Raw genomic sequence first — 26,324 nt, forward strand, 5'->3', positions numbered from 1 at the left:
GAGGAGGGAGAAGGGACTGATGGGCTGCCCTTCATCTCTTCCCCACCTCCCGGAAAATCCAGCAAGAGCCGCACACAGGCTCTGCTCAGCGCTCCCTTTAAAGAGCTGTGAAGAGCATGTGTGCGGCTCTTGCTGGCTTTTCCCCGAGGAGGGAGAAGGGCAGCCCATCTTATGGTTGGGTGCATCTTATAGAGCGAAAAATACGGTATATACATAATGTAAGCCCTAGCAGCCCAGTACAAATGCTGAAATCCTGATGCCATGCTCGTGCTATTCCTCCATGCAATGTTGCTTCCTGCCTCCAGGTTCCACCTGGTGATGTTTGGGGATGCTTGTGGTGCTGGAATTGCTGATGAGAAATGAGATATCTTCTTGGTTGAAAGAGATCTTTGTGCAACAGGGCTGTGATGCCCATGGTTGAGCTGGGACCTTGGTAGGGAGGCAGGCCCACCCACCCAAACCTCATTCAGCCATCTCGTTCAGTAATACGGAACTGCTCCATTTCAAGGAAATCTAGCAGAGGAATATCTGTCCCACAGTGGGGATTGGTGCCCATTGGGACCGATGGGGCAGAAGGCAGGGAGCCCAACAGCAGAGGCAGTCGCAGCCAGAGCAAACTCTGTCTAGTTTTGTGTCCATCTTCCTTCCTCTTGAGCTGTACAAGGGGCAACACTGGAAGCAGGACATGAGCTCAACAGCAAATCTCTCCCCAGTTGTGATTCCCAGCACTTGGCATACTGTGGAACGGACAACATAGTCACTGTGGCTAGTAGACACTGGCAGACGTGTCCTCTATTAATCTGTGTAACCACCTTTTGGAGTGTTGGTGGACATCGCTGCCTCTTGTAAGAGCAAATTCCATTGTTGTATGAAGTACTTTCACCTGCCACGAATCTTCGAACCTTCCATTATGTCAGACGGCCCAAGTTCTAGTAGTCTTGCCTCATCCTTGTTGCTTCAGTTCCCACCTTTGTTTCCAAGCTTCAGGCTCATGTGGGGATAATGATCCTGCCCTACCTTGCCAGGTTGTTGTGAGGATCAGTGTGCTACTGGCCACGAAACGCTTTCGACTTATTAAAACGCGCCCTCCGTCATTATTTGGATGGAAAACTAATTGTCTCTTGCCTGCACCTGAGGAATCCGACCGCAAGATAATTAGCCTGCTTTCTTTCACTGCAAATGATTCCTGGGTGTCGATAAAAGAAGAAGGGGGGAAAAAACAAAGAAATCAAAATGATGAAAGCTCTCCGGATGGTTTTGAGATAATGTTCAGGTGTCCTTCCTTCGTCATCGTTATGACTCAACCTCTTTTGCATGGATAATTGGCGATGGTGGCGTCTTTCCCCAGCTCTGAGTAGCCAAGAAATTTGTGGTCTAGCAAGTTTGTCTCTTTTCGTAGCCAACCTGTGGATCCTGTGTAACTCAGCAGGCATTGAAAAGCACCTCAGTGCTATACTTATCCAGGGAAACTGCACCCAAGTCAGACGAGGGATGTGTCCCTGCCTCACGTTTTGGGGATTTATTTTAAGCTACGAGAGACGGGATATTTATTTAGTCCTTTCGCACCTTTGAGGGATGTCACAATAGGAACTGTAACAGCAACCAAGGATCTTTGGATTTCCCCTCCAGGTATTCTCTGGACCAGTTTTCTTCCTAACTCTTGGCAGATGGGGATCCTTTAACCAAGGTGAGCCTTTGTGATTGTGTCGTAAACATCTTTGTTTTGAGCAGATATTCTCTTAAGGAGATTCTCTCCATCAGAAAAAAACAAAACAAAAACTCAGCAGGCTCTTGATGCATTGCTAGATATGTTTTCATTTCTCTCCCATTTATTTTTTAAAGCTTGTGGGGTCAAAAATGACTGCTCGGTTTTTTTCGTCGTCAGTCTAATCTCCATTTTTCATTTGACATTCTAATTTGTTTTGAGGCTTTGTCTGGGAGTAGTGATGAGTTTTGTTGCAGTTCTTGACTTTGCTGTAAGCAGCTCAGTGTATATGAATGTGCTCAAGGGTCCTAAGCACCAAATAGTGAGACATGCACCACAAAAGTCATCATCTATTAGATTTCCCACCTGCCCTTCACCATTTAAAAACAGAACATTAAAACCTTTTAAAATAAATTACAGTCAAGGGAACAGTGTGGCCCCATCCTCCCACCTCCCCTTTAAACACTCAAGTGTCAAAAGCCGGGATAAAAAGTTAAATGTGAAGAAGGCATGGGGGGTGGGAATTAGATGTTGTTAAAAGATGTGAGATGAGCTAAAAGTGGATTGGGTGGGGGGAAAAGAACTTTGAAAATAATCGGAACTGATTTTTTAAAAATCTTGGCAAAAATCCAGCCAGATTGTTTGCTTTCATACATGCTAGCTCCATAGATGCTGCGTTGTGTTTTATGGAAATCTAATTTGAACAGTCCTCTTAAAAGTAAAACCCCAAAGAATGCTCATGTACAAGCACCAGTGAGAAAGTGTGGGTGGGGGTGAAATAATTTGTGTTCTCCAGATGTGGAGATATAGCAGCCTTGCTGGTTTTACTCATTCACTGGGGAAGAGTAGCAGATCAGCAGAATAAGGTAGTAGCTTCCTGTATTCCTGTTTAATCAACCCTTTATTCAAAACCATGAGGTCTAGAATCTTACCGTATAAGTCTAGAGCAGGGGTTCCCAGACGGGTCTGTGAGCTTCATTCATGCAGTCTATGGCAGGCCTGTGAAAATACAACTATAACTCGTACAGTGCATTACAGTTGCGACAAATAGCTAGGGCTGCCATATGCCCTGAATTTCCGGGACATGTCCTGAAGTTTGCCTCCCAAAATGTCCTGGATTATTTTTCAGAAATTGGGCAAATGACATGGAAAACCAGCAATGGGGGTTAAATCCTGCCAAAAAATTCCTTTTAAAAAACCTTTAAAAACTCAACAATTTGGGGGCCTTCCTGAAAAAAAGATCAACAACTTACTGAAATATGGCAACCCTACAAATAGCAGACAAATCATTAACTGTGGTCTGTGGTCATTCAAATGAAGGGAAATGTTTGGGGACGACTGGTCTAGAGGAAGGGCCATAGCTCAGTGGTAGAACATCTGCCTCACATGCAGATGGTAGCAGTACCTGTTTCCAGGTAGGGCTAGGCAGCCACCCCTGTGAAATCCTGGATAGCTGCTGCCAGTCAGTGTAGACAATACTGAGCTGGATGGGGGGGACAGGGGAGAAGAAGATGCCATTTCAAGGTCAAGGGTCAAAGGCCAGGGTGAAGAGGTGCATCTTTAGCATGCCACATGATATTTGGGTGATGTGAAGGATTTCTGACCCTCGGTTGTTTTAATAACGGCAGCAGTCAAACGACTCTTTCTCCCACCCTGCCAAATCAACTGCTGAAAGTAAGAAAGCTGGTGAACGGAGGAGCATAACCAGGCCTCCATCCAATTCTGGTACTCCAAACAAAGCCCCAGGCCCAGAATGAGTCAATTCTAAGTTTCAAGGACACATTCTGGACAGGACAAAAACAAGGAGGAAGTGAAGGAGGGTCAGAGAGGGGTGTGGCTTGGGGAAATAGGGTGTGGCCTATGAGAGAGTCCCAAGGGCCAGACAGAAAGGCTTGGAGGGCCACATTTGGGATCCGGTTGGCCTGAGTTTCCCCACCCCACCTCTGGAGGAGTAGTATCTAGTTTGGTTCCCAGAAAGACTTGCAGCATGGTGATATATCAAAGGAAAAGGATATGGCACAATCAACCAAGGGCCAACAGCTGCATACCCCAACAATTAAGGAGAAAACGTGTGGTTATTTACGCATAATGCCATAATTTTCCTTTAACGCCTAAGGAATTGGGGAAAACATTTGCTTGCAAAGTCTAACACAGCCTCTAAATCAGGCTTCCTCAAACTCTGCCCTCCAGATGTTTTTTGGCCCATGATCCCTAGCTAGCAGGACCAGTGGTCAGGGATGATGGGAACTGTAGTCTCAAAACATCTGGAGGGCTGAGTTTGAGGAAGCCTGCTTTAAATGATGTCCTCATGTCACCAGTGTCTGCCTTTAGTTAAAAACAAAGCAATATGATGCTGGGAAGGGGGAATGACTGCCCATGTCAAGAAGGGGGAGTATATGCATGTTTGTGGGGGGCTGCCGGGGGTAAAGGAAAAGGGAGATCCTTCATTGAATACAGTAAGGTGCAATTTTCCTATAGACCCTCCAATCACATCAGTGGATCTTGGAAGAGGAATTGAATGGGGCTTGTGTAGGCTTGGTAAATTGGTTCCCAAGTTTCAAGCCCTCAAGAGAGGTGGGGAAGTTGCTTAAAGAGGCTTCTGGATGTTGGGAACAGTTTCTGGGACACTGGGAGGCTAAACGTGTTGCTTTGGGACAAATAATACTGCTTGTGGTTCTACTCTCGTGGTTCATTGCAGGGATTTGAACTATATAGCCCATGCGGTCCCTTCCAATTCTATGATTCTATACCTTTGAGAGGGATGCGGGTGGCGCTGTGGGTTAAACCACAGAGCCTAGGACTTGCTGATCAGAAGGTCGGCAGTTCGAATCCCCGTGACAGGGTGAGCTCCCATTGCTCGGTCCCTGCTCCTGCCAACCTAGCAGTTCGAAAGCACGTCAAAGTGCAAGTGGATAAATAGGTACCACTCCAGCGGGAAGGTAAACGGTGTTTCTGTGCGCTGCTCTGGTTCGCCAGGAGCGGCTGAGTCCTGCTGGCCACATGACCCGGAAGCTGTACACCAGCTCCCTCAGCCAATAAAGCGAGATGAGTGCCGCAACCCCAGAGTCGGTCATGACTGGACCTAATGGTCAGGGGTCCCTTTACCTTTACCTTTATACTTTTGAGAGTTGCTCACTCTGCTACACTTGCCAATGAGCAATTGTTTAGAAAAGACAACCTAAATCTCCAGGATTGTCATAATCTCAGAGATGTTGACTTTGTAAAGCCACAGAGAGCTTCTCACAACCTGTGGGAATATGCAAAATTACTTGAGGCTGGGGTGGGAGAGGAATTAAATTCTGTTCACACTGAAAGGCAAATGTTCACACTTTGTGAAACAATGCACAAACTGAAATGCAAAGATCCTTCGAAATGCACATTTCCCTTGAATTTTGCACCACAGTTCTCCAGCCCAGTGTCCAAAGATGTATATACTGAGGCAATTAGTGCATTAAAATAACATTCAGAATTACAAAAAAGCTTATCTTCTGGGGATTACAGATTTGGATATCCCGCAGAAAATGAAGGGTATCTTTTTATATGCTACAGTAGCAGCTAGAGTTCTTATTGCTACAAAATGGAAGAGTGATGAAATCCCCTCCATTCATGAATGGATTCAAAAACTGACAGAATATGCGGTTACATAGCCTATCAGAAAAAATAAAGAGCAAACCAAAACAGGAATTTGTTTCAAAATGGGAGGTCTTCAGAGTTTATATGCAAAATAATTATAGCAGTTTAAACTCTGTTGCAGCATTTGAATAAGTTCCATAGTAGTGTTAAGAAAGATATGATATCTAAGATAAATTAAGCATTAGTTAATCTATGATAAAAGTGTGTACTGGCAACAAATAACATATAATTGAAACAGGGAATAGACGGGAGGTTGGGTCTATAGTCCAAAGACCTTTTTTTTGCTTTATAGTTTTGTAATTAATACAGTGGTACCACTGGTTGCGAATGGGATCCGTTCCGGAGCCCCATTCGCAACATGAGCAGAACGCAACCTGCGTCTGTGTGTGCGGAGGTCCCATTCGCCACTTCTGCGCATGCACATGACGTCATTTTGCATGTCTGCGCATGCGTGAGCGGCGAAACCAGGAAGTAACCCTTTCCGGTACTTCCAGGTCGCCGCGGGACGCAACCTGAAAAGACATAACCTGAACCGAATGTAACAAGATGTATGAAAGTATTGTGTTTATTTCTACTTTCATTTGTATTTTTGTTTTTTGGTGTAATAATAATAATAAAAATAATAAAAATAATGGAGGGCCCAGTTTCGCTGGGGTCGCAGAGGGCGTCTAAGTGCGATCTCATTGATGGCTGCCAAGAGCTGGTTATTCCAGCTCTCGACAAGCTCATCTAATGAGCCGCCAGGGGGACAGGGTCCTGCAAGATCTGACAGAATCCATCAGGATCCATCAGCCTCCATAGACGAACCCAAATAGGCTCGCCACCCAAGTGGCGGGGGGTCAATCCTGGCTTTCATAGCGTAGTGATCAGACCATGGCACTTCCACAGGGGAGGACATGATCACATCTATACCTGTGCCAAATGTCAAATCCAGTGTGTGGTCTGCTTGGTGTGTAGGGCCCACAACAAACTGGGAGAGCCCTAGTGTCACCAGGTCCAGAGCCCATGAAGAGGGGGCGGCATCAGCATGGGCATTGAAGTCCCCCAAAACCAGTCGGTTAGGGAACTCCAAGGCCCAGCCGGCCACTGCCTCCAGTAGGCCTGACAGGGTGGCTGCTGGTGCGCTAGGTGGCCGGTACACCAGCCAGACAGCCTAGCTCTCCTTGGTGCCCCACACCGGGCTAACACATTCAATGCCAGAGATCAATGGCACTGGCAGAGCCCTGAAAGAGCAATCCTCACAGATTAACAACGCCATCCCTCTCCCCCGACCCACAGTCTGCGATTGGTGAAGGAAGGAGAAACCCAGGGGATGCCATCTCATGCAAGGCAACTATTTCACCTTCGTGAACTCAGGTCAACCCCCTGCGAGGGGGAAAAGTCTCTCAGGGTGGCGGTTTTGCTGCCTATAGACCTGGCATTGCACAGCACCAATGACGGAGGTAGGTAATTCCTGCTCGCCCTACCTTCGTCCCTTGGGATGGGGTGCAGATTGGAAGGGGTTCGAGCATCTTTGTATCTCAAACCCCTTTGCCTACAATATCTGCCCCCACCGCCATACCTCCCTCGCCCCTCAACGGTGGTGATCCCAAGCCCCATGCCAGTCTCCCTTGTAATGGAATATCTTTTATTTATTTATTTATTTATTTATTTACGGCTATTAGCCCATAAAAATGGAATATCTATTTAATGGTATATCATCCCTGGTCCAGGTCTCCTGAATCAGAAGAGTGTGATGTTAAGATAAAAAGTCAGTGAAGCAATTATCCCTGATAGATGCAGCCCATCCAGCTACGTTCCAGGCTGGCATTATGCTGGCCTGTTAGCTGTCAGTCCCTCTTTCCCTCATGAGATGGTTGGGGGGCTGTTAATTCCTTCTGTGCCTTTGGAGGAATTAGAGAGGCATGTGCTGCAAAGTGAGGACTGTTGGCTAGCAAAGAGCCAGCTTCCCGATCAGGGACCTCCTTTGTCCTGTTCTGCCAGAGATGTAATGGGGACAGCTGGTCCTCCTGTGTAAGCGTAAATATCTAGGCACCAGTTGAGTCGTAAGTTCTGGAGGGATTGGGCAAAAGTCTGTGTGAGGCCTGAGTACTATTGTGAGATTTCAGCTGTCTGTCGGTGACATGAAGTTCCTTGAAGGTTATTAGCATGGGAATGTCAGAGCTATCAAACTCCCCCTCTTCATCACTATCACTTGGGAAGGGATCGCGCAGATGCACATGTGGCCTTCTTCGGGATGGAGAGCTGTTACGTATATTTGAATGTTTTGATTCCAGCTCCAGTGTCCTTTCATTTTGAGTTGAGATCTCAGACCTTATGCTTACTGATATTCTCTTGAATTCTTATACAGTGGTACCTCAGGTTAAGTACTTAATTCATTCCGGAGGTGTGTTCTTAACCTGAAACTGTTCTCAACCTGAAGCACCACTTTAGCTAATGGGGCCTCCTGCTGCCGCTGAACCGCCGGAGCACGATTTCTGTTCTCATCCTGAAGCAAAGTTCTTAACCCAAGGTACTATTTCTGGGTTAGCGGAGTCTGTAACCAGAAACGTATGTAACCCAAGGTACCACTGTAGTTCTAAACTCAAGGTTTTATCCTGCCCCTTCATGCAACTGACGTTTCTGTTGATTAATTTAGTTTCATTTTTGAAAATTGGCTTGGATTCCCTGCCAGAGATCAGCTGTCTCACTGTTTCATCCTTGAAGACCCTTATTGGGTAAAGGAAGTGAGTCCACCATAAGATGTTTTTTATCTGCACAAGTCGGGACAGGAGGGCAGGCTTACCGAAAGTCATAAGTAAGCGTTTGGTATTTCTTATGCTGGGCAGAAAATGGAAATTTTCCAGATCTACTTTTTGGTAGTGGCAGTTCAAAAGCCGAGATAAGGGCGCCATAATTGACCTGTAATTCGTCCATCTGTGCAAATTGTGGTGGATCTTGAGCACTGCCTCATTCTTTTGAAGGACTTGGCAAGACCTTGTTACCTCTGGGACTCGGGTTGGTGAAACACTGACACAACTGTGCCTTGTCCTCCTTTTAACCCTTTGAGAGTTTGCGGAGGAGGAGCACATGTCCAAATTTTCCTCTGTATTGGCTATTTTAATCAGACCATAGTTTCTGCAGACATCATGCAAATTTCTTGGTAAGGGTGCATGTCTGGAATCTGCTGAATATAAGCTCCTCTACTGTCTTGTTCTAATGAGATGGGTGGGTCAGTGTTTGGGATAGGGGGAACCCCTCTTGTTCCTGTCCTCTGTGGCAGATCATCTCCTTCCCACCCTGAAAGGGAGGGGGTTCCCATGGCTTCATTACTGTTATGTACTGAGTTGAATAGGATCCAAAAAGCAGCAGTCTGATTGGTCCTAGAACAATAGGATTCAGAATGCAGCAGTCTGATTGGTCCTAGAACAATAGGGTCCAGAATGCAGCAGTCTGATTGGTCCTAGAACAATGCAGCAGCATGATTGGTCCACAGGAACCACCCAATCCAGCTCCAGGTGGAAGTGAATCCGCAACCTGATTGGCCTACAGGAGAATCCCAGAATTAGCCAATCACGTGTGACCCATTGTGTAAATAATGTATATAAAGCAGATATTTTGGGGGAACTTTCATTCCTCACTACTATGAGCTGAATAAAGAGCATGAAATCCACACTCGACTCCGAGTATATTTCAATTACTTACGATTTGTTCGGTTTCCTGGCTGGGGATGGCGGTGTCAGTTTTCAACTGCTTCTCTGCTTTAGAGGATTTGTGAGTCCCAGTTATGCTGTTTGGGCTCTTCCTGCCTCGTTTTTTCCTTCCAGCAGTCATTCCGATAAAGTCTGCAGAGTTCTATCAAACCAGAACCAAATCTTTGCAACAACATGTTAGTCCAAAGTTTTAGCCAGAAACGAAATTGCAAGTCAGTCACAGTGGCTGCAATCGGGCTTCAACATGCGTCTAATTGTTGCGGTAAATCAAGTTGAGTAATAATAAAACAGTAAACTAAACAAGGATAGGCGATGAGGTAATAAGGCAACCAATAAAACAGGACCACCTGTTTAGGCTGTTGACATTTGGGATGAACACAGGTGTATGTGGGGTTGAGGGGGTGGGAGGCGAGAGACTTGCAACTGAATGCACTCTCACTCTTTGTGAGATCAAGCAATTTGTTTATTTTTATATCGCACTACATTAATGCAGGTTAATTTTGTACGGACAGCCAAGTTGACCCACGGAATCCTCTCTTCCAGGACGATGATCAGAGATAGCAAGGAGATGGCTCCTCTCATGGGCAGCAAGAAAGCAAATCCGCCGGGGACCCCGCCGACAGCTCCCCAAGAGAAGAAAAGGTAAGGAGCAGCATCAGGCAAACTGCTGCAAAGGCAGCTAATGGGCATCTTTGATATTTGTGTTGTTTGAGATTTTCAGAAACATAATGGGCATCTGTTTGGCCCCTGTGAGAACAGGATGCTGGACTAGATGGGCCACTGGCCTGATCCAGCAGGCTGCTCTTATGAAAAAGGCAAGTCACGCTCTCTTCTCAAGCAGCAGGTCGCCTTTGTAAATTTGCACCCAAGCTTGCGCAGATCTAGGCTCCATCACTAGGAACAGAACTTCCCAAACTTTTCATGTTGGTGACACACTTTACAGACCTGCGTCATTTCGTGACACAGTAATTCAGTTTTACTAGCAAACCGGAGGTTGAACTAACCCCTTTCCAGCCCTGGGAGGAGCGTGGGGAGCATTCACACCTCCACGCAGCAGCCGACACAGTAACGTGTCGCAACACACAGTTTGGAAAGCTCTGATTGGAAATCTCACAAGATGAATTGGCAACGCATTTCCAAGGACCGGTGTAATTTTTAGAGTTGAAGTTACACAACCTTATAGTCCCCTTGGGGGACTCTTGCTATATCACACCCCATTCCATGCCCCTTCTTCCCCTAGCCACACCCCACACCCTCCTCTAGCGATTTTGACTAGCTGAAAATGTGTCCTTGAATTCTGATAATGCCTTTTGCCTGCTTGGGTGGAGGGGTGTGTGTGTGTGTGTGTGTGTGTAAATGTGAGACTAGGGCTGTGAGAGCCTAGGTTTAAATCCATACTCAGCCCCAAAGCTCACTGAGTGATGGGACAAAATTTTTAATTCAGCTTAACCTACCTCACAGGGATGTTGTGAGGTTAAAGGGCGTGAAGCGTCACAAATTCCTTGGAGGAAGGGTTATGGTATTAATGCAATCAACAGGAATGCTTTAAACTCTGCCATCTGCCATGGATGCTTTAGTTGGCATTCCTACATTGCGTTAGATTAGATGACTCTTGGCATCCCTGACAACTCTATGATTCTGTGAAAATATACGGTGCTGCCATTTTGGGTGGGAGCGTGGTGCTGAGTCCTTTCCTCTCTTCCGCCCCCCACAGCAAATGGGACACTGACACCCCCTGCTTGTTCCCCTGCTCCTGCTTCTGGAGGGGGAAGGTGCACATTTCTCATTTAATGATGTCAGGATACAGGGTATGTTGAATATGGCAGTGTTCTTCAGTCCCCAGATGTTGCTGGACTACAACTCCCATCACCCCTGACCACCGGCTAAGCTGGTTGGGGACGATGGGAGCTGTGGTCCAAACAACATCTGAGTCGGCCCCCACAACCACCAAACTGAAGAACGCTGAAATATAGTATGGATTTTGGATGAGCTGGACACACGGCTACCGTTTCAAGCGGCAAATCCATGGGTGGCGATGGCTTTCAACATGTGCAAAGTTCCACTTTCAGAAGCAAAGGCCTAAGAGACCCACTGGTGGAGGGCGGTGGTAATGGGTATATAAACGAGCTGAACCATGGCAGAGCGACCGCCTGTAGTTAGGGCTTCTACGACACACTCACCTCAAAGGCCGTGTTTTTTCAGCGGAAACAGTTCCACGCGCTCAGAGGTGACACGCCAGACACTGAGGAACCCCACGAAGCCTGCAGAGGGACAAGGCAGCCCTCGAAAGTTGACCAACCCAGTAGCCGCATGGTAAATGTTCCATTTATTTATCACACGTGTACACTCCACCTGTCCTCTGAGGTGCACACATGGAGTTTCTTTTTCAGCACACCCCAGTTATCGTCACAACAATCTAGTGAGGTAGGCTAGGTCAAGAGAGAGAGGGAGGGAGGAAGGGAGGGAGGGAGGGAAGGAGAGACTGGACCGTGGTCACTCAGGCCACATTCATGCCAGTTTAAACCATCACAGCTTCCCCCGAAGAGCTGTTGTTATCAGTGCTGTTTTTCTAGAAAAAGAGGTGCCCAAACTCATCATGAGAGCTTGTTCGCTTATCATGGCAATGGCGTTCACCTGAGAAGTGTCAGAACTGAGTTCCGGCTGGAAAAAAAGCCCTGGTTTTTTATGAGACCTCCCAAATCCCATAATTCTCTCTGAAGACAGATTGATAGTTAAACCGAGCTGGGATTGGTAGCTCTGTGAAGGGAAAGGGGTTTTTCATAACAACTCCCAGCACTCTCTCAGCTCCCAAAATCATTTGGGGGAAGCTTTTAAATCTACAGTATGGTGTCAAGGTGGTCCCTGCATCTCCGATACAGTCTATGATGCCACATAAGATCTCTGTAGCCATGATGGTTCTGTGATTCAAGAGGGCCATCTGCACATGTTCAGAGTATTCTTTTTAAAAACCAGGTTTAACCAACTGTGGTTTTTTTGTCATTGTTTTCTGTGATATATCAGGAATGCAGAAGCAGTTGTAAAGAAAGGAATAGCAGCTGAAGTAGGGGAGGGGAGGTAGACAAATGTGATTTGTGTGGTTCATAACTGAAGTTGTACACATGACAGCACAAAGCATGAGGGTGTAAGATGGGTGTAACTCCAGGGTCTAAAATTACCTAGCTGCACCATTTGGTAGAGCACATGGCTTTCCATGCAAAACGTTGGAAGTTCAATCCCTGGCATTGCCAGTTAAAAAGGGATCTGGTGGCAGGTGATGAGAGAAACCCAATTTCTGCCTGACACCCTGGAAAGCAGCTGGCAGTCAGAGCAGGTGATAATGGGCTAGATGCAGAAATTGCTTGACCTAAAGCGACACACAGTTGAAGGCTGCTTCCTGTGTTCCTGACATCCTTTGCTCTCTTCAGTTCTCAATCTTCCTTCCTTCCTTCCTTCTTCCTCCCTTTCTGGTTTAATTAAATTTGTATATAACTTCCCATTAAAAGGTTCCATAGTGATTTACAAGCCACAAAAAATAGATTTCACATGTTCAATTTTAAACAGATTTAATGTGTTTAAACAATCTGTTTAACAAGATTTATTTCATTCCATTTATGAACTGCTACATCTCTACCCCACCTTGTCCTCCAAGGAGCTCTGGCTTACATGGTCCTCCCCCTTCTTGTTTAATCCCCACAACAGCCCTGCGAAGTAAGTTCAGCAGAGATGCAGTGAGTGGCTCAAGGTCACCCAGTGAGCTTCATGGCTGAGTGGGCATTTAGACCCTGGTCTCCCAGGTCCTCGACGGACACCCTAGACACCACACCACAATAAGTAATATCATTGGCACTGCCTGAACACCCAAGAAAACGAAACAAGTGTTTGGCTAGCATTGAAACAATGATGATGTTGGTGCCAGGTGGGCCTTCCTATGAAGAGCATTCCACAATCCATTCTATTTAAATCCTGTTTAAAATGGAGACTGATGACAAGATCCGGGAAACTCACATGCCTGCTCATGGCTCTGTTGATGTTGTAACTCGTCTTGAAATACGTCGAACAGACAAGATAAATGCTCGTCACCTCACTTCTAATCAACCACTCATATCCAGCTGTTAGGTTTAAGCCTCCCGCACCAGCCCAAGAAGGCGGGTGTAGCCAATACACTTTCCTGTCTTCCTGGTGAAAACGGGGTGCGGCCCAAAACATTCCTATGGTGTAAGCAACAGGGACCACGTGAGCAGATTTAATTGCAAGGAATGCTCCTCTGTGCTCCATTTAATTACATGTCTCACTGCTTCTTCTGCTGTTGTCCATCAGGCACCGATGGGAGGGTTTCTAAATCCGGAGTTTTGCAGCGCTCTTGAAGTGGGATGTTTTTATTCAATTCGACCCAATTTGAAGGTTCTGGGATTGCTTGCGGATTGGAATGATCAGGTGGCTTTAAAAGAGGATTAGACAAATTCACGGAGGATAGGTCATCAATGGCTACCAGCCACAATGGCTGCCTCAATGGTCAAAGGCATCTGAATAGAAGCTGCTGGGAATTGCAGGCAGGGAAAGTGGCTGTTTTGTTCAGGTGCCGTGTGTGGGCTTCCCATTGGGGGCATCAGGCTGGCCACTGTGAGAACAGGATGAGTGGCCTCTCTTTGCTCTGGTCCAGCACAGCCGGGCTCTTCTAAGGTTTCAATGCCTGGATAGCTCAGTTAGTTAGAGCATGCTGCTGTTAACAGGTTCGATCCCCATACGAGACAGCTGCATATTCTTGCAATGCAGGGGTTGCACTAGATCAGGCCTCCCCAAACTCGGCCCTCCAGCTGTTGTTGGACTACAACTCTCATCATCCCTAGCTAACAGGACCAGTGATCAGGGATGATGGGAATTGTAGTCCCAAAACAGCTGGAGGGCCGAGTTTGGGGATGCCTGCACTAGATGATAACTCTACAATTCTATGATTCTCATGCCTCTTTTTTGATGTTGTCTCTCTCGCACCCCTTTACCTGAAAGTACAGGTGGGTTGACTTAGCAAGCCCATTTTTGAACAGGGAAGAATAGCAACACACCCAGGAGCAGTGGGATGTGCCATCAAAGGGTGAGAAGGCTGTGATTCGTGGCTGGGTACCTATGGATAATGCCTCAGTCGTTCCCAGAAGGATCTTCAGTCATTCATTTCCCACTTCCTTGTATAACTAGTATCAGAGTCAGCCTGCACACAGGCGATTCAGCTTTCTCTGGCTGTGCATGTAAGAAGCTGGCTTTATGCCTGAGCCAAACTATCTGCCACCTAGCTCAGTGTTGTGTATGCCAGGGCAGAGAGGCTGTGGCCTTCCAGGTGTTGCCAGACAACAGTTCTCATAATCCCTGTCCACTGGGCATGCTGGCTGCTGGGAGCTGGAGTCCTACAACATCTGGAGGGCCACCAGTTTCTTTACACTGACTGGCAGTAGCAGCTGTCCAGGAATTTCAGGTAGGGAGTTTTTCCCATTGGCAACTGAACCTGCCGCTTCCTGCATGCAAAGCAGATGCTCAGCTACTAAGTTATGGTGCGTCATGTGTGCTTTCAAAATTAATCGTTGCTAGAGAGCGCTCAGTTGGTAGAGCCTGAGACTCTTAATCTCAGGGTCGTGGGTTTGAGCCCGTTGCTGGGCAAAAGATTTCTGCATTGCAGCGGGTTAGACTAGATGACCCTCGTGGTCCCTTCAAACTCTACAACTGTATGATATCTGCAGCATTTTGGATCCTTTACTGTACTTCTCCACATTTACAAGTAGCTGATTTAACTGCAAGAGTGATGGGCCAGAACCAAGGTGGGCAGGCTGTCCTCTGCTTGGCTCGCTTGAATTAAGTGGGATCCAGTGCCCTATATATTTTGTGGCATCTGCAGAGCCCCCTAAAACAGCTTTAAAAACTCTTCTTCAATCATTCAAACACTGCGGAAGACTTTTTGTGATTAGCTCCTCCTCCATGCTCACCAGGCCACGCCTCCACACCTGAGGAGTTCCATGCTGAGTTGTCAATCACAGCTAAGCTCAGACCTCTGCCCAATCAGATACCCTTCCATGCTCTAAGCAGGCTCCACTCTTTCATATGAAGCACTGTTCTTTGAGCTTCCAAGCTCCATCCTCTGACTCTCAGGATAAAGCCTTAAGGTGACCTGGCCTCCCCACCCTCACCTGTCAAACTCAGCAGGTCTTGAGCTAGTTATTTGCTCAGGGTATTCATTTGCATAGTGCAATCAAAAGGCATTTCATTTGACAGAGTAACACATGCAGTTACAACAGCTGCAACAACAAAAACATCCCTGCCCTCAAGAGCCTACGGTCTAAATTTTGACAGTATACAACTGTATGTATATTCTGTGATTACACACACACACACACACACACACACACACACACACACAGTGCTTGCTTTGGTTGTGATGGAACTCATCAGGTTGGAGTATAGTCACCTCTTTTTTTGGCTGACAAAAGCAGCCATTATGTGCTTGCATCCAAGGCACTTTTATGAAGATATGTGCAGTGGTATCTCATTTTTTTAGGATACACACACACACACACACACACACGGGGTGAAATTCAATTCAAGATGCATTTAAAGCTGGCCTTGTTGAATTCTCACTTTCCAAAACAATAAGCAAACCAAAACACAGCTGTCCTTTGCAATTTCTCACTTTCCTTCCCAAACTAGGCTATTTTTGCCACCTTGAGGACTAGAAACTTACCCTTTCTTGTTTTTTTGTTTTGCTTTTGCTAGTTGAGAGGCAGAGGAGGTGTGCACAGACAAATAGGAGCCCTATTCAACCCCCAACTCTGGCTCCATACTAGCCTATCTTTGCCACCTTACTGACTAGGAACTTGAGGATACTGAGTCCAGTGGTAAACTTTACACACTGATGCAGGGCTTGAACAGAAGTAAACAACACTCTGGGCTGTTATCCTCATCCTGCTCCCAAGAATCACTGTGCACAATGCACTGACATTTCTGCTTTCAATGGCTGCTATTGCCATTGCTTTTAAACTGATCTTAGCAAAATGTAAACAGCTTGTTCCACCCCACCTTGCCTCTCGGGGCTTTCCAAAAGCCGCTGTGCTACTGTTTTCTGGCAGGAGACTGATGTTCCCTCGGCTTTCTCTCTCTCTCCTCCCCATCCCATCCCTCTGTTCTATAAACACCCACGTTTTTGTGTGTGTTGTGTTTTGCTGTGTAAGCCCAGAGAAATGTGTCACACGCTGGCTTTGGAATCTGCCCACAGAGGCCCAGAGCGTGGGAATGTGGGGTGTGAGCTTCTCACCCTTGGAGACAAGGCACTAAATTCAGAGCAAAGGGGGAGAAAGGGCTTCACCAGTTTGACCTGGAGGCAGTTCTCAGTTGACTTACTCCACAAGCCATACGGCTGATGGATTTGTTCCATTTATAGGTGGCATTTTCATCTCACCGTTTTACAAATGTTTAATCTTTGTTGTTGCATTTATTCCTGATGTTGTTAGCCATCTTGGGCTATTTTTAGGAAGGTAGGGCAGGCACAGCCCTCCTAAATATATACCGTATTTTTCGCTCTATAAGACGCACCAGACCACAAGACGCACCTAGTTTTTGGAGGAAGAAAACAAGAAAAAAAATATTCTGAATCTCAGAAGCCAGAACAGCAAGAGGGATCACTGCACAGTGAAAGCAGCAATCCCTCCTGCTGTTCTGGCTTCTGGGATAGCTGCGCAGCCTGCATTCGCTCCATAAGACGCACACACATTTCCCCTTACTTTTTAGGAGGGAAAAAGTGAGTCTTATAGAGCAAAAAATACGGTACATTTCTATCCCATCTTTCCCTTAAGTCGCTCAAAGCAGCACAGATGCTGTGTGCTCCTCCTTTTTATTCCCACAACTACCCTGTGAGGTAGGCTAGACTGGAAATTATGAGCATGGATCAGATATGCTACCTTGGCTCATAAGATAGCCAGGTGCTGTCTTGCCCTGTTAAATTTATTTATTTTATTTTTAAAACAACCTTCAATGTTAATTTATTGCCCCGCCTTTCCTCCAAGGAGCACAAGATGGTTGTTTCTCCTCCCCATTTCCCTATTCTGTCCCCACAACAACCCTGCAAGCAGTTTAAGCGGAGAGTCAATGAACTGCCCCAAAGCCACCCAATGAGCTCCCTGGCTGAGTAGGGATTTGAATCCAGCACCCTAACCACCATACCACACCGGCTCTTGCTGTACTGCTCCGGCGGGAAGGTAAACGGCATTTCCGTGCGCTGCTCTGGTTCGCCAGAAGCGGCTTAGTCCTGCTGGCCACATGACCCGGAAGCTGTACGCCGGCTCCCTAGGCCAATAAAGCGAGATGGGCGCCGCAACCCCAGAGTCTGGACCTAATGGTCAGGGGTCCCTTTACCTTTACCTTTAACCACCCCAAAAAACTTCCTCAACCTCTAATGACAGCTGAAACACTGGGCTTGTGGCCTGTTTGTACTACCTGCTTCTTGCAGATATGCAGGTGAAGTGGATGGGTTGCAAGCAGGCACATTCCACAGCCACACATGTTTCTAGTCCCCAAGTGTTCCTTCTTGCCAGCTAGCTCCAGGGGGTGGTGGGTGGGGAATCAAACTTGTTTCTCTTTTGCTGGCTAGACTCAAAACCTGACTCTGTTTTTCCCCCTCCTCTTTTGGAACACCCCCCTCTCTCAGGCAGATCACTGGTCTCATCCCCCTCTTTGGCTGGTAGGTATGACCCACATTCCAAACTGACCTCCTTAACAATTATTGCTAGCGTTTGTTTATTCAGTTATTGTATTCTCTCATACACGCACAAATCCTTTGGCTTCTCTGAAAGATACCTATGTGGATTTTTAAATTTTATTTTTGGTCAAACACGGATTCAATCAGTGGTGCTGTTATGTAATTTTACAGTATAATACTGGGGGCTGGGAGTGGGGAGACCTATTTAGAAGGTATTGCACAATACTTCACTCCATTAAAAATGCCGGCCCTGGTATGCTTGGGGGTCCTATTGCTGAGCGGGGCCACTGACATCTGCCTGATAGCCCTACCTGATTTTTTATTTAGGTGGAAGTGACAACATAAAGGGTTGAAAAGCGGGTGCTTAAATTTGCAACAAGCTCTCTGATTCAGGGTGGAAAACCCTTTTTAAGACCAAGGGCCGCATTGCCTGCTAGCCAACCTTCCGAGGGCCACTTGCCTGTGGTGGGCGTAGCCAGAGACAAAACTTGGTGGAGCAACAGGTGCATTTTTCACCTTTATGTAGTAGGTTAGTTTCTACCCACACGGAAACGCCCCACACTCTATCCTTCATCCAGACAAGCAAGAGGCCTTATCAGAATTCAAGGACACATTTCCAGCTGGGCAAAAAACATTCGAGGAAGGTGTGAAGCAGGGCCAAAGGTCCATCTAGTGCATCAGTCTGATTGGTCAACCAGTGGCCAATCAGATGCCTCCAAGAAGACACCAAGGAGGGTACAAAGCCAACAGCCCTCCCCATGTTGTTGTCCTCAGGATTTCATAATTAGAGGTAGACTGCCCCTGTGTGTGGAGGTCCCACATATATCTGCCATGCACCAGTGCAGAGCTTTTTTTTCATTGCCCCTCTGGAAAATGAAACACATATGGACAGGGGGGTGGCTGCTAGGCCTGTCGCTCTCTGTTTTTGCCCTCCTACTAATAATAGCTTCGATCCAATGTATTCAGCAGTTCCCACTTTTTTCTCGAGATTGAAGCCTTCGACACCAATGTCACACCAAGCCGGACGTCACCTCCCGTCTTCTCAAAGCCGATGGACTCCAATATCCGCCCGTGGTACGTACCAGATAAGGCGCTTGTTTCCCTCACATTGCCTGGAAAAGGCGCCGTCGGGCTTCCGCAATGCTGCTCACCAGGGCGAATGCAAGATAGCCCCCTGGCAAGCGTCACAAGCAAAAAGCCTTCTTCCCAGCTTCCCAGCCTTGTCACCCTTAGGGAAGAGAGGTAGGGTGGGGTGGGGGTGGGGAGGTTTGCTTGAGCTGTTGCTCTGAGGCTCAGCAGCAGGCCCACCTATCATCTACTCCACCATCCTAAGTGCCACTTCGACAGGTGGGCAGGATTGCCCACCTGTCAGTCACATGACTTGCTGCCACAGGGGGCAGGAATGGCCATCCGTTTTGCCCAGTATAAACATTTTTGTTATGGCACTCCTTGTCTGAAGGCTACAAATTAAGTCTTAGTCGCCAATTATATTCATTCTAGATGCTTTTGTTTCCTGATTTTCCTGTGTAATTGCAGCTGATATTCTTCTGACCTTAATTTTTTTTTCTTCCCACACCCTCTTTTTTTGCATCCAGTGCATCTGCAAATTGCGAAGATATGGATTCTCCACAGTCCCTCCAAGATGACATGACTGAATACACCCCAAATGCAGACAGCTATTGGTGAGTGAACACACATGATGCATTTCTGCACAGGGATTTTCTATAGATTCAGTGCTGACACAGGTTAGATTTACTGAGATCTTCCTCTCCTTCCCACCAGTGTGGTCTGAAAATCAAAGCCACCAGGCTAGATATCGATTTGGATGTGCCTTTAGGAATGATTGCCAATCAAATGAATTTTGTAGATGTTCTTAAACACATTTAGATGCTTTTAACTGTTCTCAAGTGCTTAGTATTTATATTTATCTTACTTTTAATTGTATTGTTTTACCATTTTGGTGTTTGCTGCCCTGCGCAACTCTGGAAGGGCAAGATGGAAATAAAATCACCACCTTCATCAAAAACAAAATGTGTAGCAAACAACTTCAAAGAGAACAGGAACCAGATGAGGTCTGATGCAGACTTATCATTTAACCCTGGTTCACATCCTAAACCCAGGTTCTTGCTGAAGCTTGCTCAGCTAAGTCCTTAATGCTATATACATATACAGTAGCTGGACAAATAGGAAATGGTTGTAAACTTACCAAGCTACAAGCAAAGCCCTTTACCCAAACGTAGTGTGCATCTGAGTATCTAGAGCATCTTGCACAAATTATCTTATCAGCGCTACAAGGTGGAACAGTATTATTATCTCACGTTGCAAATACAGGGCAGGCTTACCGTAAGAGAGTTTGCAGCTGAAGAGAGATTTGAAATTCCCGGCTGATCTGCAACCATTTCTCTGCTTCCATGTCAACATTCTTCTGCTTTTAATCCAGCACTAATTCATCTCAAAGCGCTCGGCAAAACAACCGTCGGAAAAAGTTGAAGAAGTATCTGTTTCGGGCAGTGTCAGAGGGCAATATAGAAGAACTCCAGCACCTCCTTGCCGAAGTGAAGGATCGGTCCCATGCCTGCAGAAACCTGACAGTCCAAGGTATTCAGAAATTAAATTAAAATTATACCCAGCCCTTCTTCCCAAAGGAGCCCAGAGTGCCAAACATATCAATAATAAGATGCACTTAAAATGTCTAAAAACAGTTTTGAAAAACAAGCTTCTAAAAACAGTTAAAGGCTTCTAAAAACCAAGACCTACTCTCACAGCTAATAATTTATGGGTTGCTAGGAATAGTGTCTTTTGGCTATCGAATGGCTGGTGGCAGGGAAGGCCACCATCTTGAATGGCTCTAAAAGTGAATTAGACAAATTCATGGAGAAGTCTGTCAATGGCTACTAGCCGCAATGGTTATGCTGTGCGTCTATGGTCAGAGGCAGTACAGTGGTACCTCGGGTTACATACGCTTCAGGTTACAGACTCCACTAACCCAGAAATATTACCTCGGGTTAAGAACTTTGCTTCAGGATGAGAACAGAAATCGTGCAGCAGCGGTGCAGCGGCAGCAGCAGGAGGCCCCATTAGCTAAAGTGGTGCTTCAGGTTAAGAACAGTTTCAGGTTAAGAACAGACCTCCAGAATGAATTAAGTTCTTAACCCAAGGTACCACTGTAATGCTTCTGAATGCCAGTTGCTGGAAAACCACAGGAGGGGAGAGTGCCCTCATGCTCGAATCCTGCTTGTGAGTTTCCTCACAGGCATCCAGGTGGCCACAGTGAGAACAGGATGTTGGACTAGGTATCCTGCTTTCGTTCTTCTGTTTTAGATTCTCCCTAAAAGATAATAAGGAAGGAGACAGACACACCTCACTAGGAAGGGTGTTTTCCACAAATGGGGAGCCACCACCAGGAAAGCCCTGCCACTGCCAACTGGGCACCCCCACCCAGTGGTGGTAGTTTAAAGGATGGTAGACTTTGCTCATACATTAGGGGAAACGTCTTAATGGCAAGAGCAGTTAATTAATAGAACCAGTTACCTAGAGAAGCAGTGCACTTTCCCTTGGTAGGGCTCTTGAAACTGAAGATGGGTAGCCATCTAGTGGAAATCCTTTGGATTTCCTGAACTTAGCAGGAAACCTACAATGGCCTCCCTCCAATGCTAGGATTTTATGTAAGCACTTGCTTTAATTACTACTACTACTACTACTACTACTACTACTATTATTATTATTATTATTATTATTATTATTATTATTTTGCCAGACTATCTGATGAAAAAAATGACCTCTTCTGACACAGGCAAGACCTGCCTAATGAAAGCCTTGCTAAACATCAACGAGAACACAAAGGAAATTGTGAAAATACTTCTCTCATTTGCAGAAGAAAACCTGATCTTAGAAAGACTCATCAATGCTGCATACACAGAAGAGGCCTACAGAGGTACAGTATTTGTGCTTTGCGTTCAAACCTGAAAGAATATTGTGATGAGTATCCTAGAACTTATTCCCCTATGACATACTTGCTCCCCTCATCACACCATAACTTTGGACTATAACATACAATGCAACTGAATGTTGGAAGATTCAGGGCGGACCGTAGAATTGGCTCCTGGAAGAGACAGCGATGGCCACCAACCTGGGGGACTTTAAAAGAGGATTAGACAAGTTCATGGAGGATAGGGCTAGCAATGGCTACTAGCCAGGATGGCTATGTCCTGCCTCCACCATTGGAGACAGTATTGCCTCTGAATATCAGCTCTAAATCGGGACGCGGGTGGTGCTGTGGGTTAAACCACAGAGCCTAGGACTTGTTGATCAGAAGGTCGGCGGTTCGAATCCCTGTGACAGGGTGAGCTCCTGTTGCTCCTGCCAACCTAGCAGTTCGAAAGCATGTCAAAGTGCAAGTAGATAAATAGGTACCACTCTGGCGGGAAGGTAAACGGCGTTTCCGTGCGCTGCTCTGGTTCGCCAGAAGCGGCTCAGTCATGCTGGCCACATGACCTGGAAGCTGTACGCCGGCTCCCTCGGCCAATAAAGTGAGATGAGCACCGCAACCCGAGTCGGCCACGACTGGACCTAATGGTCAAGGGTCCCTTTACCTTTATCAGCTCTAAATCTCCCCTAAGTGGGGACACCCTAATTTCAGGCTCTCCACAGGCATCTAGTTGGACACTGTGAAAACAGGATGCTGGGGTAGATTGGGTTTCTGATGTGTACCAGCCAACACTTCTGGATCCTTATGTTCTAATGCATACTGTTAAGTGATGGGAGAAGGGAATGGATCAGGTTTATAAATACTCAAAAAGATGTTTCCAATCTGCAAAGCAAGTGCAAATGCCGTTTTAGCAGAAACAAGACTAAATATCAGTGGGTAGGATGCTAGGGTGACAAATTATGGAATTGCAGAATGGGATTCACAGAATTGTAAGTTGGAAGGGGCCCAAAGGATCACCTAGTCCAGGGGTAGTCAACCTTTTTATACCTACCGCCCACTAATGCATCTTTCTTGGTGGTAAAATTTCCTTACCACCCACCAGTGCTCAATGGGAGGAGGATTCAGCTTGTGCCTTAGAACCCCCTACCGCCCACCTAGAATCCTGAAAGGCTCACTAGTGGGCGGTAGGGATCAGGTTGACAACCCCTGATCTAGTCCAAGCTCCTGCAATGCCCACAGCTACCCCTGGGTGGGCTTGAACCACCAACCTTCTGGTTCGCAACCAGACACCCTGGCCCATTGCACTACCTGAGGTACATGTGTTTCTTTGTTCTGCAGGACAGACAGCTTTAAACATTGCCATTGAGAGACGGCAATATGACATTACTCAGACCCTGATCGAGAAGGGAGCGGATGTGAACGCCCATGCACAAGGCATCTTCTTCAATCCTAAACACAAGCACGAAGGTTTTTATTTTGGTAAGCGAATGCAGGAGGCCAGCTGATGCAATGATGCCATGGGAACAGGGGTGGATGAATCTGTTTTCGTTTTCTCTCAATTTACCAGTTTCCCAATCTTTAGTTCGTTTCTCGACATTTCTCCTAAATAATTACAAATTTTGAAAAGTCCTCGGGAAAATTCATCCTCACCTTTAGTGCAAATTTCTCCTAAGATACACAAACTAGTGTGCAGTTTTGCCTGGTATCCACATGTTTTGATGTTTGCATCAGGAGGACCCCCATGTCCTCTTCCTCACATACAGATGGAGAAATTTGCTTCAGCTTGCGGCCAAATGCATACCTAGCCCACCAGCACTTTTTGAAGCAATATGTGAGTTGAAGCACACCTATCCTTTGAAATTTGCAATTCTCTGAATTTTGCAATGCAGATTTCCAACCAAGCAATGTATACAAAAGCTCGGATATCTTAGGGGGAAGTGTGTGTAAAAATGCAATTATTAGTAAAAACAACATAAAAACTCTGCATGAAATTGCTTGTATAAATGTGTATGTCAGGCAAAAGGCTACACATAAAAGTGTGTATATTAGGAGAAGTTTGCACCGAAAGGCTACTAAATTCTCAAAATGACTTTATAAAATATGAATAAATCACAATCTGGTGTGGAAATGTGAAGCACTGGAAAAATGAGAGACTGAGATCTGCCCCTCTGAAACTGACAGATCTGTACATCCCTAATACCATTAAATTAAAAATATAAAGAGCAACAAACAACTACAATGATGCATTATTTCCTCAGGAGAGACACCCCTGGCGTTAGCTGCCTGCACAAACCAGCCAGACATTGTCGAGCTATTAATGAACAACAGCAAGACAGACATCACTTCCCAAGATTCGAGGGGGAACAATATACTCCATGCCTTGGTGACAGTCGCAGAAGACTTTAAGACGCAAAATGACTTTGTGAGGAAGATGTACGACGCCATCCTCTTGAAAAGCAGAAACCGGGATTTGGAGACGATGAAGAATAAGGACGGTTTGACGCCTCTACAGCTAGCCGCGAAAACTGGGAAGCTGGAGGTAAGCCTGACTTGGGAAGCAAAGGAGGAAAAAGAAGGAGACCCTGGCAGGTGGTATCTTATGAAATGCTGGAAATACATGGATGTTTTTTGGGTAGACCAGGAAAACCTGTGGTCCTCCAGATGGTTTTGGATTCCATTAGCCCCTGCAGGCATGGCCAGTGGTCAGGAATGATGGAGTCCAGCAACATCTGGAGGTCCAGTGGTCAGGAACCTCAGGCACAGGACCCAAATATGGCCCACTGTCTGGCCCTCATAACCCTTTCCAGGCCACACCATTACCAGCGCTGCTCCACGCCCTCCATGAATGCTTTTGTCTGGCTAGAACATGTCCCTAAACTGCAATAAAGTCTCTTGCTTGCTTGCAAACAGGATGAGGAGATATGTGGTGTGTGTTTTCTGGTGTGTGTGTGTGTATTGTATGACTGGAATGTAGCGCATCTATTTTGTTGCCTCTCGTTCCTGCCTTCTACTGGCATGCGGCCCTCAGAAGGTTGCCTGCAACACAATGTGGCCCTCAGGCTGCTGTAGATTCTGCAGCCATTTTGGACTTCACTGGGTAGGAGCAACAGGAAGAGAGCCAAGTTTAGTTTTCATTTGGTTGCAACAACAGAGGGAGGTGGTACAGCAATATGCTAGTTATGCAATGTCTGTGGGAGCTTAGCAGCCACTGCCAGACTTAATGAATGCGGTAACAGCACAGTATGCAAGATTAGATCTGAGCCAGATCTCATAACTTAGTCCCATCAGTTGTTCCCCAGCAAATGGTAGACTGCCTCTGAATGTGGAGGTATGACATAGCCATCTGGACTAATAGTTGATTATGATTTATTTTTTATTTTTTATTAGTCAGTGGGAGACTTTTAACTTCCTCACATATCTCCGTTTTGGTCCATTAGATTCTGAAATACATTCTCAGCAGAGAAATCAGAGACAAGCCAAACAGAAGCCTTTCCAGGAAATTTACTGACTGGGCTTACGGACCCGTGCAGTCTTCCCTGTATGACTTGACAGAACTCGACACCACCTCGGAGAATTCCTTGCTGGATATTATTGTCTACAATACAAATATTGGGGTAAGTTCGTGCACCCTTAAAAAAAAAAAGTGTTGCTTTAGGAATCCTACATACCAACAGTGAGTTCAGTTTTCCAAGCGTCAATCTATATTTAGCCCAAATGGCAGCATCTATGCAAAAGAGGATGGTAACATCAGACGTGGGGCAGGAAGGAGCTCCAAGCTTTGCAGAAAAACACTTTTTTTGGGGGGGGGGGAATCCTGTAAGCAAGAGAGAAACTCAAAATTAACCCAACAACAACTGGACGTGCCCATTTGCTATGGAATCCTGAGCATCTGTTAGGGCTGTGACTGTGGCAGGGGCAAGGATAGAAAATGGAGAGTGGATGGAATGGAGTACCCCAGAATGGACACTGCTGACTGGCTGGCTGGATTCTTGCAAAGTGGGGTTTTTTTTGGGGGGGTATTACATGGAACAATACAATTAAAACAAATCTCTCTGTGTCACACACACACACACACACACACACACACACTTCTAACTAGAGCTCACACTTGCTTTTACTATGCCTTGAAAAGTTCTACATAAATTTAAAAAAAACCAGCCTTTCCTATTCATTCACCAACATAGGTTGTTTCTAGGACACATCAGCATTAGCCATCCTCAGAGTAGACCCATTGGAATTGACGGACATGACTAATTTAGGTCGCTTAATTTTAATGGGACTACTCTGAGTGGTCCTTAGCTGGATACAGCCCACAGCATTAACCCACCATCATATATCACATTGTTAAAATTAAGCCAGTCCTTAAGGCCTGCAGACACCTGGGTTCAAATCTTCACCCGGCACACCGGTTGACCTTGGACCAGTCACAGTCTTTCAGCTTAATCTGCCTCACAAATCAGGTGTGAGAGCAAAATGATGGGGAAGCGGGAAACATGTATGGCGTCTTTGAGCTCCTAGGGAGGAAAAACAACATATAAAAGAAAGGAATAGCTATAATAAAATAGGCTCCCCATTAGTTAATCAACTAAGGCATTAGTTGATTAATCTACCCATTGAACGCTTTCAGTTCTCCTG

General features: G+C 46.1%; 1 protein-coding gene across 8 annotated transcripts in view; it reads left to right on the forward strand.

Annotated features, from left to right (window-relative positions):
- Window positions 1-137: 137 nt before the first annotated feature.
- TRPV3 (transient receptor potential cation channel subfamily V member 3) overlaps window positions 138-26,324 on the forward strand; it is a 36,447-nt gene continuing 10,260 nt past the window's right edge. Inside the window, exons 1-11 of one of the 8 annotated variants that reach the window (XM_080982905.1) lie at window positions 138-1,687; window positions 9,574-9,672; window positions 11,233-11,343; window positions 17,711-17,743; window positions 18,728-18,835; window positions 19,357-19,443; window positions 20,202-20,359; window positions 21,555-21,695; window positions 23,028-23,168; window positions 23,948-24,228; window positions 25,127-25,303. In XM_080982905.1, coding sequence (XP_080839031.1) covers window positions 9,578-9,672; window positions 11,233-11,343; window positions 17,711-17,743; window positions 18,728-18,835; window positions 19,357-19,443; window positions 20,202-20,359; window positions 21,555-21,695; window positions 23,028-23,168; window positions 23,948-24,228; window positions 25,127-25,303 — 1,332 coding nt within the window. In that variant the 5' untranslated portion in view covers window positions 138-1,687; window positions 9,574-9,577. Of the gene's footprint in view, window positions 1,688-9,523; window positions 9,673-11,232; window positions 11,344-17,710; window positions 17,744-18,727; window positions 18,836-19,356; window positions 19,444-20,201; window positions 20,360-21,518; window positions 21,696-23,027; window positions 23,169-23,947; window positions 24,229-25,126; window positions 25,304-26,324 lie in introns of all 8 variants that reach the window. The other 7 variants (XM_080982901.1, XM_080982900.1, XM_080982902.1 and 4 more) reach the window with 7 other exon arrangements.

Source organism: Podarcis pityusensis, assembly GCF_964106645.2.
Source record: "Podarcis pityusensis genome assembly, chromosome: 15".
Classification (NCBI taxonomy): Eukaryota; Metazoa; Chordata; class Lepidosauria; order Squamata; family Lacertidae; genus Podarcis; species Podarcis pityusensis.